The 20,627-nt window shown below is 44.7% G+C and overlaps 1 protein-coding gene across 1 annotated transcript in view; it reads left to right on the top strand.

The window, feature by feature from the left end:
* LOC147725151 (uncharacterized) overlaps window positions 1–20,627 on the top strand; it is a 153,014-nt gene that overhangs the window by 89,119 nt on the left and 43,268 nt on the right. Inside the window, exon 6 of the mRNA XM_086918192.1 lies at window positions 13,227–13,232. Within this exon, the coding sequence (XP_086774318.1) occupies window positions 13,227–13,232 (6 nt within the window). The remainder of the gene's footprint in view (window positions 1–13,226; window positions 13,233–20,627) is intronic.

Below are 20,627 nucleotides of genomic sequence, written 5' to 3' on the forward strand. Positions count from 1 at the left end.
TGTTGGATCCTGGAGTCTGTATATGCTGCAGTACAGTCCTCTTACTGGGAGACATTGCATAGCGTGAGCTATAATCAGAACTATTACTGTTTGTGTGACGCATAGCTACATTTACACATTACCTCTAAGTTAAGCCTGACTGCTTTTTGTGGCAAGCTACCCAGGGTTAAGCACAGGTTAATTTAAATACTTTTGTGGTTCACTCTGCAAGGAATTGTGGCTCTTGCTTGGCCAAGGCCACACCTTAGTCAACCAACAACCCAATTTCACACAGAATTCATCATAGCAGAACCTTTCTCACACTGAAAGAAGCTTGTGTGTTAGCCAGAGGTGTGTTTAGTGAAATGAGCATGTTCATTCTCTTAAGCTACATCAAACTAGTTTAAAGACCAGCTCCCCTTCCCACATATCTGGTGTCTCCTTTTATACTTAACTATGAATGTGCAAACCTCACCCTGTTCCTTTCAAGTGAATGATGATCCTGGGCAGCTGTCCTTCTTGAACTAGCATTGGCCACATACCTCACACCCAGGTCTTCCTGTGAAAAGGCCTAAGCCTGTGTTCCTGCTCTGAAAGCAGGTATTCTTTATTGTTTTGTTAAAACCATTACAAATTAAAACTTGTTCTCTTCATCATAAAAAGGACCGCTGAATAGAAACCCACAAGAATATTGTAGATATATGATGGTCAACTTGAAAACATGAACAATTCATTTTTTTTTTTAAAGAAGAAACCGCTGGTTTAAAAACTAGAATGCAGAACTTATAAATTATTTAAAACCTTCAAATGCATTGGGGGCAGATAATGTACACCTGGGAGAACGGGTACATTTCTGCTGATATTAGCAGTCTGGGGTTCTGTTGTTAATCCAGAAGGCTGGCTGCCGCCCTGCTGAAGTGAAGGAGATTTGGCGCTACTAATTTCTTCAAGCAGCTTTTGCGTTTTGTTGACAAATATAGTAAGCCTAAAGTTCAACTTGATGTTTTCAGGATTTAAGGCTGCTATTATGGCCTGGCGGCATGTTCGAACTTCTAGCCTGATCCATTTGCCCGCAGTAGTAGCTGTCTGTCTGTAAGCATAGGGGGACATGCACACACTATGTCTTCCATTACTTCGCAATGATAGCTACACATCCTGCATACAATATTATTACCTGAGCAACGCCATTCAGGCAGGTTCAAGTGCTTGACAAATAAGGCAACTGAACACCTGGTTTAAAATTGGAAATTACTCCCCAGGCGTGTTTCCTTTTTGACAAATTGCCCTGTTTGAGTAAAAAGACCACAATCAGACGCTCTTCTTAATAGCGACCTTTAGCACCTGGCTGGGAGGAGTTTGTTGCCCAAAGTTACTTTAGGTGTTGCTGGTACTTCTGGCTTGATTATCCTCGCCTTCATCACTTTCAGCATGGGTGTTAGACTTGGGCCAAGTAGCTGTTTTGATAGCTTCATGGCAGCCGCCTCTAGTAAAAGGGCTTTGGTCCTTAGCGTTTCTTTTTGCTTGACGAAGGAACATCTGCGGTCCAAAAAGATACCCAAATATTTATAGTAGGATGGTGATTCGAGTTTAGTTTTGTTAAAGAACCACCCACCACATGGCCTCTTTTGCTTCTAGAAAGATATTGTTTTAGTTTTAGACAGCTTCAGTTCTAAGTAGCTTCTAATTGTGTTGGGAAGCAATTCGTCGAGAAGCCTCTGAAGGCCCACTTCGGTATGACTTAGCAAAACCAAGTTGTCGGTATAGAGCAATAGAGTATAGTTGCGGGTTCCATCTAGTTGCGAAGGATGGCAGTTGACACTATTTAGTAACGGAGATAGGTCTGATATAAACAAGTTAAAAAAGAGTGGAGCCAGCACACAGCCTTGTTTTATGCCGGAATTGGTTCTGATTTTCCTGGACACGTGGGTGCTTTAGCCCAGCTTGATTCTGATCCATGTTTCCGAATGGAGTTGGACGATTGAGTGTAAAAGGGTTGGGGGTATGCTCCAGGACTCTAATTTTTGCCACAGTAGGGCCCGGGTTACGCGGTCAAAGGCTGCTTTAAAATCAACAAAGCAGCAGTGCAACTGGGTTTGTTGGGTTGCCACTTTCTCCATCAGGACATTTAGGTAAATACATTAGTTGTTGTTCCATAGTTAGCCACAAATCCGGTCTGGTTAAAAGGGACGTGCTTTGTTGAATCGGCCAAGGCCTGCAACTCTTCTAATAAAATTCTGGCGTAATGTTTGGACTCAACATCTAGGAGTGCCATCATTCAGTAATTATTGGGGTCATTTCTCTTGTAAATTGGGTGAATGATAGCACCTTCCCAGTACTCAGGGATGGTGTTGTTTAGCCAGCAATGGAGAAACAGGGGGATCAAGTAAGCTGACCATAAGTCCACGTCAAATTTGAACTTAACCTGGGGAAGACCGTTGGCCCTGGAGCTCCTTCATCCCTGGATTTCCTTATGGAACATGAAATCCAGTTTTTTACCTCATCCAATGTCCCGATGGATTCCGACGGTATGTCGTTGTTATTTGCTGGGCCCTTGATTGTTGGCAGTTCTGGCTCTTTGGTGGATGAGTAACTGAGGTCTGATCGGCTTGGGCTCCTGGTTTCTAAACATGGGATCGCCGAGTTGGCTGAGCTGTGGGCTTCAGAAAGGTCATCTTTTGTGGTATGGCCTATGAACTGCGTTAATAAGAATTGTCTCCATTCGTCTGCAATGATGTTTGCATTACCATCACCACTTCTGCCTCGTAGCCCCCGGTTAAAAAGAGACCAGAATTGTTTTGAGTTGGAATTCTTGCTTTCGTAGATAAGCTTCGACCAAAATTGATCCAAAGCCGCTTGTTTTTCCCTACGTAATGCGATCTTGAAGGCTACCTGGGCTTGCGTGTAGGTAATTAATTTAGTTTTATCGCCTGGGCTCTTCCTTGATTGGCGTAGTGCTCAATTTCTTTGGACTTTTCATAGTTAGTTGCAGGAGAGCTACACAATTTAAATGCTTGTTGCCTTATGCTCCGCTTTGGCGGTGAGTCTTCAAATAATTGATTTATGAAGCTAGCCCAGCTGCTAATGACCGGATTGTCTGCCTCCTGTGATAGGTGTAATAGAGCTCTACATTTTTCCATCATAGGGGCTTTTCAACCGTTGGGACTTTAGTGCCAGGATGGGCTGAAATCTCAATGAAGATCTGTACACATAAAACGCTGTGCATGTTATTGACATCTGACCCCATGGGACCTTAGTGCCAGGAGGGGCTGCACTCTCAGTGAATAGCTGTACAGGGAATACACCCTGTGCATGGTAGAGGCTTCTCACCCAATGGGGATTTATTGTCAGTAGGGGCTGGAGTCTCGAAGAGCTTTACACACAATAAACATTGTGCATAGTAGGAACTTCTCACCCAATGGGACTTTAATGGCAGGATGGGCTGGGCTCTCAATGAAGAGCTGTACGCATAATAAACACTGTGCATAGTAGGGGCTTCATACCCGTTGGTGTCAGGAGGAGCTGGACTCTCAATGAAGAGCTGTAAATGCAATAAACACTGTACATGGTAGCGGCTTCTCACCCAATAGGACTTTAGTGTCAGGAGTGGCTGGACTCTCAATGAAGAGCTGTACACACAATACCAAACCAAAGGGGATGATGGATGGAGTGTTGAACATTGAAAGCACTCATCCCCAGTCAACTGATCTGGGTTTCATTCTCACCCAATGGGACTTAAGTGTTAGGAGGGGCTGGACTCTCCTTAAAGATCTGTGGACACAATAAAAACTGTGCATAGTAGGGGCTTTTCTCCCAATGGGACTTTAGTGTCAGGTGCAGCAGGAATCTCAATTGAGGAGCTGTAAACACAATAAACACTGTGCATAGTAGGGTCTTCTCACCCAATAGGACTTTAGTGTCTGGAGGGGCTGGACTCTCAATGAAGAGCTGTACACACAATAAACACTGTGCATAGTAGGGTCTTCTCACCCAATAGGACTTTAGTGTCTGGAGGGGTTGGACTTTCAATGTAGAGCTGTACTCGCAATAAACACTGTGCACTTTAGAGGCTTCTCATCCAATGAGGCTTTATTGCCAGGAGAAACTAGAATCTCAATGAAGAGCGATACACACAATAACCACTGTGCATAGTAGGGGCTTCACCCCCAATGATGCTTTATTGCCAGAAAGGCTGGACTCACAATAAACACTGTGCATAGTAGGGGCTTCTCACCCAATGGGACTTTAGTGTAAGGAGGGGCTGGACACTAAATGAAGAGCTGTACACAATGTAAACACTCTGCATGAAAAGGGTTTCACACCCAATGGGACTTTCGTGCCTGGAGGGGTTGGGCTCTCAATGAAGAGCTGTACACACAATAAACACTGTGCATAGTAGGGGCTTCTCAACAAATGGGACTTTAGTGCCAGGGTTGGCTGGACTCTCAATGAAGATATGTGCAGACAATAAACACTGTGCATGGAGGGTATAATGGAGATATTCCAACAGTATTATAGAGAATTATATACTCAGGATTTTCTATCCCGAGACCAGGTTGAGCAATATTTGTCAAGATTCGATTTCCCCGAGGTGGGGGATTCTGTAAGAGAAGAATTAGAGGCACCAATCTCTATGCTAGAATTACAGACTGCACTTGAGGACTTGGCACTTGGGAAAGCGGCTGGCCCTGATAAACTACCCTTAGAGGTTTGTCGTATTCTTTTTCCGGTTATATCGGAAGATATACTAGCTACTTTTATTTCTGCCCATATGGGAAATCCACCGCCATCTTAGGACAATGCAAATTTTGTTGTGTTCAGGAAAAAAGATAAGCCCCCTGAACTCCCTGGGTCTTATAGACCCATTTCGTTAATAAATGCAGATGCTAAGCTATATTCAAAAATTTTGTCAACTCGATTACTACAAATTGTTCCCCTTCTGGTATCCCGTCATCAGCATGGGTTTCTTCCTGGTAGAAGTACTGTTAACCATCTTCACAGGGTTATAGCAGCGTTAGACTACTCTTCGGCTCTTCATAAAAACATTGGTCTAATATTTTTAGACGCTGAAAAAGAGTTTGACCGTGTGGCATGGATATTCCTTTGGTCTATAATGTGTAAAATGGGGTTTGGGCCCCATTTTCTGCTTGCTTTACAGACTATGTATAAGCGACCCAGGGCTAAGATCTGTGCAATGGGGCTAGAATCGGCCTCTTTGTATATTACGCGTGGTACAAGGCAAGGATGCCCATGCTCACCTCTACTATTTGCGATTTATATTGAACCACTGTTGCAAACTCTTGAAACTACGCAGGGTATACAATCAATGGCCGTGGGGATCCACTATGTACGTGCTTTAGCCTATGCCGATGACATAGTGGTAAGTACATCTGATCCGGAACAAGCACTATGTGAAATTGATCATGTGACACAAGAGTTTGGAAAGTCTTCACGGTTTAAATTAAATATTTCTAAAACACAGGTTGTTTGTACTGCTGGGTTATGCCATGATGAGCCGCGAGTGACACAGGAGGCTCGATATCTGGGGATTAAGATCACGATATCGCTCCAAGAGATAGTAGGAATTAATTGGGCGGATACATTAGGACATGTCAAAAGGCAGTTAGAAAAGGTTGAATGTTTACACCTATCGCTGGTTGGGCGACGGAATGTCCTAAAGATGTGCATATTACCTGGGGTGATTTATTATTTTCAGGCGGTACCATTGGAGTTATCACGCATAGAATTAATGCAGCTTCAATCTATTACTTGGGGTTTATTTGGGGCTGGAAGAAGGTTCGGAGGGCCTCAAAATACATGACATTACCCCTTTCTAGAGTAGGATGTGGGGTGCCAAATTTTGCTTTTTAATATTTAGCTTGTCTTCTCCAAAATATTGATATTTTGATCATTGGGGGAGATAGAAGGCTGCATGAAGTTCCTAATATTTATTTGATGTTATTAGGGGACCAATATCGACATGTGCTGCTTAGATTTCTTGAGCAGAGCTATTATAAAAAAAATAGATTTAAAATTATCTGCTGCATTCAAAGGGTGGAGATGGGTACGTCAGATTATCTCCCTTAATAGAATTAATTACTACACCCCCTGTGATTCCATAGAATTACTCCCTTCAATATTCTGGGATGCTAAGATGAAGACATGGCGTGATAAAGGGATTTTTCATGTAGGGGATGTTTTTAATGGTGGGGTTATGGCCTCATTCATAAAGATAAGCAGTAAATATGCAATTCCACAGAATGACTTCTTCAAATATTTGCAGTTACAGGATTTTATTTTTAAGCACCGCAGTACAATTTCCATTGGTATTCATGATTTACTTGAGGCCATGATAAAGCACGCTAAGATCGGGACACTGTATGATATTATTTCATTTCAACAAAGCTTTATTTCGATATAAAATATCTTAAAAAGCACATCACGTTCAAAAAGTACAAGTCCTTCAAACAGTAAAAGAGTTTAAAACTGACAATCAATTATACAATACAATGGTTAAAAGGAATATTAAACCATGAGTCAGCTTTGGATAGTGTTTCTGTGCAACAAACATCATTAAAATACAATGGCTAAAAATGTAAAAAAAAGTCTAAAACCACTGGCAGCTTTACCCAGGAATGACAATACAGAATCATCATAAGGCTTTTAGTCTTATCAGCCAGGCCCACTTAAGTATTAAGCCACCCCACAGGCTAACGTAGTGTTTGCCTCCGCTTGAGGGATTCTAAGGGCAGTTGAATGGTTCCTTGTATCTAGCAATCGACAAACAGGTCTTAACCATTTTTCCCTCGGTTTGGAGTAAGCTTTACATACAAAGAACAAGTATGGAATGGTTTCAACTATCCCAGTACAAAATGGGCAATCGGCAGGGGTTTGATTAGGAGGTTCCCACTTGTGGGTACGCTCGTGGACTGGAAGAGTTCCCATTCTGAACTGAATGAAGAGGGCCCTGTCCCTGGGTTTCTGCATAAAATCCAGGTAAGGCTCAAAGCGAGGCACTGTCTTATGCTGACGAAACTCATCAGTCAGCCTGCCCTGATTGGGATCTCTATGAGCTTGATTTTCAACCCATGCCCAATATAGTCTCTTGATTGTCAATTTGGACACCGGGGCCCCTAGCTCCCATGCAGGAGCAAGGCCGATGGCCAAAAGAAGTCTTTTGATGTTAACTAGCCAGGCGATCTTGTAAGATCCCTGGAGATTCATTACTTCCTTTAGGCCATTGGCGTAGCTGGATAACTCTGGGGTACGCCAGAGGCGACCCCAGTATAAAAGGGGGCATAGGCCGATCAAGTCCTTAATTGAGCGTCGGCCCAAATCACTCAAGAGAGGTTTACTAGGTGATCCCCTAGGAAGTGAAACAAGCTCTCTGAAAAACTTGTTTTCTGCTGTCACGAGGGCATCAACATTATTGAAGCCCCAGAGCTCGGCTCCATATAATGCACCGCCTATTGCCTTTGCAGCATAGATCTCCAGGGCAGGAGCAATGGGTCTAGAGGTTGAAGCTCGGTGTTCTCTCCCAATGACACCCGTAACCCTACTTATGGCTTAGGGCCATTTTTTCAATGTGCCGCTGCCATTTGAGATTATCCGCAATTCTGATCCCCAAATAATCAAAAACTTTTACACGTTCCAGGGGCTCACCGTCGAGCATAAGGGTGGATTTGGCAGCCCTGCTTGGATTAAAGTAGAGGAGCTTCGTTTTGGTGGTATTGATAACTAGGTGCCTCAACTTGAAGAACAAACAGAACCGATCAAGCAGCTTCTGTAAGCATGCTGGAGTTTTTGAAACCAGCAGCGTATCGTCCGCGAAGAGTAGTGTGGGGACCTTAACACCAGCCAGGACAGGGGCATCGGCGTTAATTTTAGACAAGAAGGAAACTACCCCATTTACAAACAACGGGAAGAGGGCAGGGGCCAGGACGCATCCCTGGCGGACACCTCTATTTACAGGGATCTTGTCTGTTTTTGGAGCCTGAGAACCCCACCTGATTCGTGCATAGTTCCCTTCATGCATGCGGGCTAAGAGGTTCTAAATAGGGAGTGGGAACCCCATATCTTGCAGGACCGACCAGAGACGCTCACGGGGAACCAGGTCGAAGGCGGTCTTCAGGTCTATGAATGCGAGGTAGAGACCGCCCTTGCCAATACTTACAACCTTCCAGTGCAGTAGCACCAGCCTAAAAGCCTGGTCGATTGTGCTCGTACATGGCCTGAACCCCGCCTGGTACTGTGATATGATGTTATTCTCTTCCGTTTTGAAAAAGGTGATGGACAGAGTTTCTGAATGATGCAGAATACTCCTACCCAGTCAAGAGATCAGGGCTTGATCCATCACCGTTTTTTAGCTCACTGCACCATCCCAGCTCAGAACCCGGCTATATGCAAATTAGTCTGTTCCTGTCCCAGTGCATGATGGGAACAGGGCAAACCAAACTACCAAGCCAATTCTTATACTGGGAAGGAGACAAGCTTCCGGGGACCGGTTTATGGCATTTCAGCCGTCGTCGGCCCGGCTTGCTTGAATCCTGATGGTGCAATGAGCTAGGGACTCACGTCTGAGTATATCCTCCCACACTTTGGCCCACATGCATCAAGCACTTTTTCATTCGCAAACGGTGCGATTCCTTAAAATCGTCCGTTTGCGAATGCAAAAGTGCTTTTTGGGATGCATGAAGCAATTTTAGAATTCGCAACATTGTTGCAAGTTCTAAAATTGCGGGTGCTTTTAAGAAGTCGCAGATGTGCGACTTCTTAAAAGCAATGCATCATTACTTTGACAAGTGGAAAATCACAATTAGGGTTCCAAATTTACTGAGTGGTTGAACCACTCGGTAAATTTGGAAAAAGTGTTTAAAATGCTTTGAATGTTTTTTATTCAACATTCATGTTTCACACACACATGTCCTTAGGACATGTGTGTGTGAAACATGATGCAAAAAATACATTTCAGGGGTGCATGGGGGGGTCCTTTGGACCCCCCCCTGCACCCATGAAATTTTCTAAGTGCCACTCGCAATTTGCATTGACTCCTATGGGCCTTTTGGCCCATAGGAATCAATGGGAATTGCGAAAATTAACTTAAGAATTCGGTATTTCTTTGGGATTCGGTAAAAATTGCGATTTTTACCGAATCACAAAGAAATACCGAAAAAAATGATGCATAGCATTTTGCACTTCTTAATTTGCGATTCCTTATTTTTCGCAAATTAAGAAATGCAAAATGACACAATGATGCATGTGGGCCTTAGTGTGGATAAAATCAATTTTAGAAAAGGTGATGGACAGAGTTTCTGAATGATGCAGAATACTCCTACCCAGTCAAGAGATCAGGGCTTCATCCATCATCGTTTTTTAGCTCACTGCACCATCCCAGCTCAGAACCCGGCTATATGCAAATTAGTCTGTTCCTGTCCCAGTGCATGATGGGAACAGGGCAAACCAAACTACCAAGCCAATTCTAATACTGGGAAGGAGACAAGCTTCCGGGGACCGGTTTATGGCATTTCAGCCGTCGTCGGCCCGGCTTGCTTGAATCCTGATGGTGCAATGAGCTAGGGACTCACGTCTGAGTATACCCTCCCACACTTAGTGTGGATAAAATCAATTTTGGAAAAGGTGATGGACAGAGTTTCTGAATGATGCAGAATACTCCTACCCAGTCAAGAGATCAGGGCTTGATCCATCACAGTTTTTTATCTCACTGCACCATCCCAGCTCAGAACCCGGCTATATGCAAATTAGTCTGTTCCTGTCCCAGTGCATGATGGGAACAGGGCAAACCAAACTACCAAGCCAATTCTTATACTGGGAAGGAGACAAGCTTCCGGGGACCTCTTCCGCCCACAGCAGGATTCTCTCCAGTAGAACCCTGCCAACCACCTTCTGACCAGCGTCAATAAGGCTTATAGGGCGGTAGTTGACAGGGCTCTCCCTAGCCCCTTTCTTATAAATAGGGATCACCTCTGCCCCTTTCCAGGAACTTGGTACTGGTGAGCCCTCGAGGAGTGCATTGATCAGAAGTGCAAAATAGGTAGCCCATTGATCAGGTTTGGCCCGGAACAGATCGCCTGGTATGCCATCCTGACCCGCAGCCTTAGCGGGCACTATTTTGTTTATGGCCATCACCACCTAGTTTTTCGCTACAGGGTCAAAAGAGTCAGATGGGCCCAACATAAATGCCAATGGATGGCCACAGTGCCCATTACCCTCTACAACTTCATCCCCTACATACAGTGTACTAAAATGGTCGAACCATTCTCTGTCAGTAATATAATTGGGAAGTTGGTCTGAATCACAACCGTTTGATTGTCTTACTAAAGCCAAAAAGTGTTCACTGTTTTTAGACTGACTGGCTATTTTCAAGTTGGCCCAATGATTATCCTCACATTCCCTCTTCGCTACAGATATGGCTTGCCTGTACTGATGTCTTGCGAGGCGTACCTCTAAAGGGTTGCGAGTTTTAATGGCAAGCATCAGGATAGACGTTTTCCTCTTACAATTCTTATTATACCAGTGCTCGACTAGTTTCCTGCCCATAGGGTACTTTTTAGGGGCCATGGTCTCCGTGAAGAGAGATCCTATCAAATCAGTAGTTTCGGTATAGATTGTCTCTGCCTCAGAGGGACCCACCTCATTCGTGCAAGCTACTAGAAGTTTGGAGATCTGTTTACTTATAATTTCATCCAAGGCACTGATTTTCTGATCGTTTAGAGAGAATTTTTGCCATTTAATAAATCTTTTACAATTGGAGGGAATTATTGCCTTAGTTAGCATATGGGGCCTGGTGCTACTCCGATGGTCCATATGGTACAACAGTTCCTGCATGCAAAGAGACAAGGGATTATGATCGCTATGGATAGATGGAATGACTGCCATGTCGATCAAATATTTCCATAGCCTTTTGTCCACCAAAATGTAGTCAATTCTGCTTGGGCAGGAGACCTTGTTATATGTATTAGCTCCTGAAAAGTCCGAAGGGGTACGCCCATTAACAGCTTTTAAACCATGCTCAAGCATTAGTGCATTTAATCATAAAACAATCGGTGACCATTTTTTTACAGGCGGGATCTGCAAGAGCGGTATACCCCATCTAAGATCATCTTCCTCATCATCACCAGCAATCAAAAATAAGGAGCCAGGGGGGCAGTATGTAAGAATTTCTGAAAGAGTGGAAATGGTTGGGGATTTTGCCCCCCCTTTGCAAGACTCTGTCATAAATATTAAAAAGTTCCAATGATATTATGCTTGCTATGCAACAGGATGATATTGGTGCTCAAGATGCGAAATGAAGTATTAGATTTGGCATTCCTGGCTTATTTGTTCAAGAATCCGTAGATATGGTTGATAAAGTTACCTTGACTGCACAACATTATAAAACTTTGTTTAATATGTACTACACAACGGCACAAATGATGAAGTGGGGCGATACTTATGAAGGGCAATGCTACAGGTGCCAATCTGCGGATGCTGACAGTACATATATTTTACGATTGTAGTGTGCTAGCGCCCTTCTTTTTATCTATTGAACAATTTTTGTCTCATATAATGAATGTTATAGTTATGATATCTAGAGAGATGCTGTTACTTGGGCTATGTAAAGATGTAACTACTTGCCAGCAGTACTATCCATATATATCCATATGTTTTATTGCCTCTATGTGGCTGAAACCTGAAGCACCTTTGTATGAAATGTGGCAAGCAAAGTTTTATAAGGTATTTTATATAGAATTAAATCTCTATCGCGTTAAGTCATTGAAGAAAAAGCAATTAGGGATTCAGATTTGGCAGCCGATGATACGGCATATGGACAGTGTGTGTCCTGATTAATGTCCTTGGTTTTGGTTTAGTTATTACCTCAAGTTATATTCAGACACTTTATCTGGTATTGCATTGATTGTTTTCTTCTTTTTTGCCTTATAGTTTTCTTACAGTACATTGAATATTGAATGACCGATTTATGATTTTTATATGTTGTATACGCTATGAACTGAACAATAAAAAAATGTTTTAAAAAATAAATAAAAAATAAACACTGTGCATAGTAGGGGATTCTCACCCAATGGGACTTTAGTGTAAGGAGGGACTGGACACTAAATGAAGAGCAGTACACACATTAAACACTGTGCATAGTAGGGGCTTCCCACCCAATGGGACTTCGAGTCAGGAGGGTCTGGACTCTCATTGAAGAGCTTTACACAATATAAACACTCTGCATGAAAAGGGCTTCACACCCAATGGGACTTTCGTGCCAGGAGGGGCTGGGCTCTCAATGAAGAGCTGTACACACAATATACACTGTGCATAGTAGGGGCTTCACACCCATTGGCGTCAAGTGGGATTGAACTCTCAATGAAGAACTGTGCATGGTAGGGGCTTCGCAGCCAATGGGACTTTAGTTTCAGGAGGGGCTGGGCTCTCAATGAAGAGCTGTACACACAATAAACACAGTGCATAGTAGGGGCTACACACCCATTGGCGTCAAGAGGGGTTTAACTCTCAATGAAGAACTGTGCATGCAATAAACACTGTGCATGATAGGGTCTTCTCAGCCAATGGGGCTTTATTTCCAGGAGGGGTTGGACTCTCAATGAAGAGCTGTACACACAATAAACACTGTGCATAGTAGGGGCTTCTCAACAAATGGGACTTTAGTGCCAGGATTGGCTGGACTCTCAATGAAGAGCTGTACACACAATAAACACTGTGCATAGTAGGGGCTTCACACCCATTGGCGTCAAGTGGGGTTGAACTCTCAATGAAGAACTGTGCATGCAATAAGCACTGTGCATGGTAGGGGCTTCTCAGCCAATGGGACTTTAGTTTCAGGAGGGGCTGGGCTCTCAATGAAGAGCTGTACACAATAAATACAGGGCATAGTAGGGGCTACACACCCATTGGCGTCAAGAGGGGTTTAACTGTCAATGAAGAACTGTGCTTGCAATAAACACTGTGCATGATAGGGTCTTCTCAGCCAATGGGGCTTTATTGCCAGGAGGGGTTGGGCCCCAATGAAGAGCTGTACAAACAATAAACACTGTGCATGGTAGGGATTTCTCAACCAGAGCAACTTTTTTGCCAGGAGGGGCTGGACTCTCAATGAAGAGCTCAGTGGCGTAATGAAAGAAGATGCGCCCCCCCCCCCCCCTCTTTCCAGACTCAGTTCAGGGGCTTGCCGCCCATGCACCAGTGGTGGATGGTGGAGCCTAAAAGAGGTGGAGCGGAAAGCCGAGATCCAAGTTGAAGGAGCAAGTGAGTACAGCAAGCACACCAAAGTGAAAGAGGAGGGTTCGGGATTGGCCTGCCCGAGTGGAAAAGGAGTTCAATTGGTAAATTTTACAACACAAGGTTCAGGAAAATTAATTTAGAAGCAAGTCGAAAGATACCAATGGTATAATACTGAATAGCCTGGTTTGCTAAATCCTGTCCCTGAATTCTTACTCATAGGACACGCTTCTGAATACAAATCTCCATCCATACTTATTAGAATGCAGAGCTCTAGTTAGAATAAAGCTCACATCCCCAGATACTCAGTATAGGACTACTCTGCTAAGATGAATGAATGAAGGGGATTTATAAAGCGCAAAACAGCTGCTCCAGCAGGAGCATCCTTGCGCTAACTGAAGTCCTATCTGCTCAGTACATACTACAAGTAGGCTTAGAGCTCTCCACTCAGCAATTAGCAGGGTGCATTGCTCAGCACAGAGCCCATTGAACAGTATGTGCCCCCTCTTCTATACAAGATCCTCTATTCACTAAAGGGTGAGAGCAATGCTTCCAATCAGCTCAGAATGGTCTTCACAGCTCCAGTCTCCATGCACAATCCTATCTCTACAATTGCTGGTTGGTTCATGTTAGGCTCGGCGTGGTTTCCCCTGACTTTTTGCCTCTACGTCCTGCATTTGTGACTGTGTACCTGATTTTGTTTTTGCTGGTTTATATCAGTGTAAACTTGCAAGCATTCTCTGTGTAAATTGTGATTATGATTGGTTTGCCAGGATTTACATATTTGATTTACTAATACGTCCCTGTTAAAGTGCACAGAGAGTGCCAGGGTCTGTAAATCAAATGCTATTAGTGGACTTGCAGCACTGGTTGTGCCACCACCACGAGCAGTCCTGTAAATGTGTCTCTGACCTACCACCACAGTGTCTGCATGCAGAGTTTTAAACTGCCATGTTGACCTGACAAGTGTACCCACTTGCCAGGCACAAACTTTCTCTTCCCTTACATGTAAGGCACCCCTCAGGTAGGCCCAAGGTACCCCCATGGGCATGGTGCAGTGTAGGTGAAAGGTGGGACATGTACTGGTATGTTTTATATGTCCTGATCGAAAATAGTGTGTATTTCGTTTTCCACTGTTGAAAGGTTGCTTTATCCCCTAGGTTAACATGGGAGCTGCCTTGTAACATTTTACAAGTTTAAATTGCCATTGGGGAAAGATAGAGAAATGGTGTTTAGGCTCTCTGAACTCAGATTTTAATAACTCACCGTTTAGTAAAAGTTGTTTTTAAATTGTGTGTTTAAAAGTTCCACTTTTAGAAACTGGGCATCTTCTTGTTTAGTCATCCTGTGTGCCCCAGCCTGTATGTGTATTGACCTTCTAGTTTCTGAACTAACAGGAGCTGGGGATGTGCATTCACATTAGACAGTCACAAGGGGGGTCTGAGTTGTACCCTTCCTTGCCTGTGTGGCTCATAGCCAGGCTGAATAGACCTTGTATGCATTTAGAATGCTGGAAGGGGTTTCCCTAGCACCTGAATAGGCTGAGTCACCATTTCACAATGTGGTCCAGCTGGACAAGGAGACAAAAACTGGTTTGGACAGGGCTCAGAGACCATTGCCACAAAGAGACCAATGGGAAAATGGGATATAAGTGTTGTACCTTAAACACCAAGACTTTAGATCACTTCTAGAAACAAGAGGACCCTGCCAAGAAGAAGAGCTGTGTGAGGAGCGCTACTGTTTCTGTGTGAGGGATGGGTGAGCGTGCAGTTGCTGTTTCTGTCTGTGGCAGAGGAAAAGGTCTGACTCTTTTTGCTCTACTGTGGTATCCTACTTGTGAAGAATCTCCAAGGGCTTGTGTGTGGTTGCCTCCTGTTTTGGAAGACTTAGCGACATCAAAGTCTTCCGTGTGCTTTAAGTGGAATTTCCTTGAGCTTTGCTTGAAATTCCCTTGTGCTTTACTGAGAGCTGCCGAGGTTTTGGATTGCTTTACTGAGAGCTACTCTGTGCTTTATTCATTTGGGAAGTTTTTCTTGCGTTTCCCTTCCCTCCCTCTGGAATCTGAATGAGCGTTTATCTTTCTTAAAGTTCAGGGCTGAGTCCCCACCCGCTGTGTGCAGAGGCCAAGGTCGGAGAAGATCTGGAAGTGCAAACGTGGCCGCTCTTCAAGGAAGCCAATGCGAAGGAGTCCTCAGCGTTGTCAGGCAACCACGCAGCCGACAGGAAATCCCGGCATTTCCCAACAACACCCCGGAGGCCAAAAAAGGCGCAGTGTCATTGGCGGCCACCCAGCCAGCCAGCACCGCTAAGAGGAGCACCCAAGCGAGAGAGAGCAGGATGCTCTGCTGGTGAGCGGAGCATGAGCCCTGCCCTTGCTACACCAGCCGCATGAAGCCAACATGCCGTGCACCGCTTCAGTAGTGGCGCCTTCCACCTCTGTGAAAATCCGTTGGGGGCCTTTTCTTTATTAGACTGCATTTTGCATTGGTGTTCAGGCAGGTGGCTTAATTACCAGAAACCGCAACCTCGCAGCAGAACGGTGTGTTCAAAGATCATTGGTACCATAGTGCTAACAACAACGTGGTAATCCTGGTGTTGTTCCTTCACTACATTAAACAACTATGCTCTCGCAACTACAAACAAGTGTTACACAATTCAGTACAATAAACAAGTATCAAAGAATGAAATAACATAGAAGCAGATCCTTAGGTGTGTTTCTTGTCCTAGCAGGGTGTAGATTTATTAAATCCAGACTTGAGAAATATCAGTAAGCCGACACGTGTTTCGTCGTGTGCCGTTGAGTCAACACGACTCTTCAGGGCTTTGAACTCAACTCCTGGATGTGGGTTGAGTATGGTCTGGAGGTTTAAGGTAATATTCCACGTAGGTGGATAAGAGAGAGACACTGGGATTTTTTACATTCAAAAATCTTGATAGGTAGTGGTGCAGTATCCAGTGGATTTGGAAGAAAGATCGTGTTCTATCAGCTCTGTTCTACCTTATTTGGGTGTGTCAGAGACTTCAGTGTAAAGACGCTGGGTATTGGTGTATTTCAGGTGATGACCGGGAGGGGATCCATCAGGTAGAAAACCTCGGAAAACGGGTGCGTTTTCTCGTTTGGCGGTGAGCCGTAATGCGGTATCCCTCCTCCGTTGGTTCCCGGTGGCCGTCTGTCGTGAGCGGACCCCGGGGGCTTATGGTGATCAAAAAAATGAAATACCACGTCCATTATGCAGAATGCTAGCGGACGAGCAGCTTGCTATAAATAAAGTATTGCAGGTGTCATGAGATCACTTTACATTTCTGTGTTCTGACATCGGACATGGAGACGGGTAGCTGTCTCTTGAAAATCTAATTTCAAACCTTAATACATGATTGTAAAGAAAACAAAATGTGGGTTTTTGTCAACAGCACGTAACATTAGGCCTCCTATTCGGTTTGAAATTGTGGGCAATGAGGGCGACTTCACATAGTAATAAAGTAATTTCTCACCTGATTCACATGGACATGCGCACCTCTCCTGGATCCAAGCTGCCGCAGTGCCAGTTAACCACTGCTGGCGAGTTCCCAGTCAGTAACTTATCCAGGGCCTGGGATCAAAAAGGAAGGTTTCAGCAGCTCTTAAAAGTGATTTAATATTCTTATGGCGCTCTCCCAATATTCATTCATCAGGTGCAAGGGAATGAAGGGAGGTGTAACACTGCAAATCTTTGACGGTCTACGCGTTCCCTTTCAGCAGCAAAGTCTTTTTTTTCTGCAGATTTATATAGCGCGCACGTGACTTGAAGGTATTGGAGCGCTCTAAACGATCACAGTTACGTTACACAAGGACTCCTTAATTTTGTAGTAGGAGCGGGGAGATTAACTGCATGCGCGCTAGCGGGTTTTCCTGCTGCGCGCTGAAATTTAAAAATCGCGGGTTACGTGACAAAGCCACCTCGTCATGCGCGCAGCCCAGGTAATGCCCATGACGAGCTGACTTTGTCACCAGCATCGAAGGGGTTAAGTGATTTGCTCAGAATCACAGGGTGCTGAGCGGACACCGAGGCTCGAACCTGGTTCCCCAGTACCAAAGTCGGCATCTCTGGTGATAAGGCCACATTCTTTCCTCAAGTCTCATCTCATCATCCCAAGTCTTGCACTTGCTAGGCCTTTCACGCAGGCTAAATAACAAGACACCAAAGTGCAGACAGAACAATAGAGTGCACACTCAAGCGGCCTGGCTCTGAGCAAGGGGCCATACTGCACGTAGGCACAGAAGTCGCTGCATCATGACGCTTACAATTGTGTGACACTTAGGGTCTCATTAGGATGACGGGCGGACTTTGCCCGCCCATCATCCCATCGTAAATCGGGAACGCCCGCCATAAGGGCGGGGGTCCCCGGGGTGCTATTAGGATGTGCCCGCCACTATGGCGGGCACATCCTGTATTTTCAGCATTGTGACGGGCGGTGCTCTCTGCACCGCCCGCCACAATGCTGAAAATGCACTTTCACATTGTCCTTTACAAAGCGGCAGGCACCGCGCGGTGCCTGCTGCTTTGTAAGTGACAATGAAGGGGGGTACCACAGGTACCCCCCATGTGCACCCCCCACCTATACTTCACTCTGGGGGCCCGGAGGGGGCCTCTAGAGTGAAGACCGCATGCCTTTCCGTGGCGGCCGCCGCCGCGGAAAGGCATTGAAAACCAGACATCATAATATGGTTGGCGGTGTCTATTAGACACCGCCACCATATTATTCCTTTTCCGCCCCGGCCGCAAGGCGACCGGGGCAGAAAAGCGGCAGACGGTCTTTCCGTCCGCCGTGGCCCCCCCCGCCATCCTAATATGGCGGGGGGAAATCTGGTTATGATATCGGGCGGATTGCCTCCGCCAGGTTGGCGGTGGCTACCGCCAGTCTGGCGGAGGCAATCCACCCGATATCATAATGGACCCCTTAGTGTGACATTTTCCTGCGAGTAAAACCAAGCAATGTAGTGCACGGAAATAGGTTACACCCTTTTGAACGATGAAACGCCCTAAAACACCTTTCAACTGCTTCAAAACCTTGAAATGGAAGGTTAAAATACTAAGAAGATATAAATGTAAAGCAATCATCATAAAATGTCTAACACCCAGATGTCATTTAACTTTATTGGGCTCCTAATAATGAATACAAGGAAATATGTGCTGCTGAGATCGAATAAACACAGGGCCAGGGGTGCAACAATAGCCCCCGCAGACCCGCGGTCCGGTGGCCCTGAGCTACAGGGGGCCCCCTCAAGCACTGTGCATGGCATGGGAGACTGGGCCCTCCGTCCCCCATCACTATCATCAGACAATGGATGAGCGACGGGCAAATGTGAGTGCCATTTCTTATTTAAAAACAGGAAGCCTTGCTGACGTTGGCAATGCTTGTCTTGGAAGTCTCTGTATTTTATTAAAGCAGATAGATGGTGTTGGCCTAATTATCTATGAATGGTTAAGGTGGTACTGAGGAAACAGTTTTTCTTAGAGCTATGGTGTTCTGATAGCAGGATACTGACTTTGTTATAGCGCATGGGACAAACGGCGCTTTATTCTACAGTGACAACATTTTGGCTTGTTTCCTTATACTTTTAGTGGAAAACAGTTTAATCAAAGCACTGCAAAGCCTCTGAGACTTACCAAATTACTGAACATAAATCAGATTCAGTTTCAGGCAGAGGAGAGTTTGAAACAGAGGGGAAAAGAAAATTCAGCAAAGGTTCAGATTATGCACTAGAAAGTGGGAAGCCAGCAAGCACCTAACTTGACGTTAGAAGAAAAAAAAACAGCTGCTGACAGCCATCCACTTACTCTGCCAGGGTACTGATACTCGCCTTTCTACTGTGTGCGAGGTGCTTTTTGTGAGCAAATCTAAATGAATATTAAGCACGGAATGCACAATAAATGTCATAATTACTTTGAAAGAACATACTGCTGATTTGTTGATGTTCCAGCCAGTAAAGGAATAAGCAAAATCACAGCTGCTACATATTTTTTACTGTAGTAGCAAGCCTCAGCCAGGCCTACTAGTGCAAGGGATTCACCCTTCTCTGCATAAAGTCCTTTAGAACAATAGTAAGAAGTTGGCACAGAAACTGGAAAAGAAAAGACAGAGTTTATTAAATCTCAAGAGGTGGAACTACATTCGCACAGCACCCTTTGATAAAGGATGAGGTAGCACACTGACTAGAAGGAACTTGGTCCTTTTATACCCACGCAGGGGCTCAAATGAAGGCGGTACAAGGCACAGAGTGTTGGTTACAATACATATAAGGTCATTCAGAGAGTGTGCTAGCAACACGTTGGGAAGTGCTATCTGTTGCCTATTTTGGTGGACACATCTTGACAGTTACAAATTAGCAACAGATGCAGTCTGTACAGAGCATGTGCAAAGCAGAGGAGGATAAAGATATCTTGTCTTTAAGCAGATTTTAAGAGCAGTTGACAGGAAGGTAGGACCAAACACTTGGCAGCCAAGATGGCCGACAGAAATACAAAATGGAATCCGTAAACAGACAAGATAATCTCTGAACACTAGATGTCTTCTGCTAATGCTTAATCTAATTATTGCTAAATTACCACATTTCCATTTATCAATATACTTCACTCATGTAAATAGAAAGCACGTTTAAATGTGTTCTGACCAACTGCTACATAAAGTTAACTAACACAGAAATTGCACATCACAAATTGCTAAATACGATTTTGTTTCCAGTTGGTGTAAGGCATATCTAGAATTCAGGCCTTTGCAGACTGCTAAAATAACAATTGATGGTGGGTAATTTTCTCTTGGAAAGGTGTGAACTCTAAGCAGAATGCAATAAATGCATGACTCACCGGCGAGTGCTGCCATTTCAGAGCTACAGTTTAAAGCTGTCTCAGACTACAGGGCGAGCCACTGGCAGTTTTCAGTGATTTGAAGAGACCCCTGAATGTTGTTTTCTGGTGGGCCGCCTTAAATAGCAGAGATGCCTTCCTGGGTGCAGCAGGATAGCAAAAAGTCACCCGTGACAACGAGCATGTGAAGGCTTGATTGTTAGTATGCTCGGGCGAATTTTGCGAATCTGGCGTTTGCGAATTTGCGTATTTGCGAACTCACAATCCGCAAAATCCGCGAATTCTCGCGAATTTGCTGATTTTTTTTTGGGGGGGGTTCGCAAGGCTTTCTGCCAGTTCGCGAGTGTTTTGTACCAGTTCGCAATTGCGAACTTACTTGTCGGCTCGCAACGGTCGCGACTATGTTGTTTCTACGTCTGGTTCATCATCACAGGTTCCCAGCACCCTCTGTTTCACCACTGCCACCCTCTGTTTCACCCATGCCACCCTCTGGTACATCAATGCCACCCTCTGGTTCATCATCACTGTAGATTATGGGGGGGGGGAAGCAAGCACACCTGCCCT

The sequence above is a fragment of the Lissotriton vulgaris genome, chromosome 4_1, assembly GCF_964263255.1.
Source record: "Lissotriton vulgaris chromosome 4_1, aLisVul1.2, whole genome shotgun sequence".
In the NCBI taxonomy this organism is placed as follows: Eukaryota; Metazoa; Chordata; class Amphibia; order Caudata; family Salamandridae; genus Lissotriton; species Lissotriton vulgaris.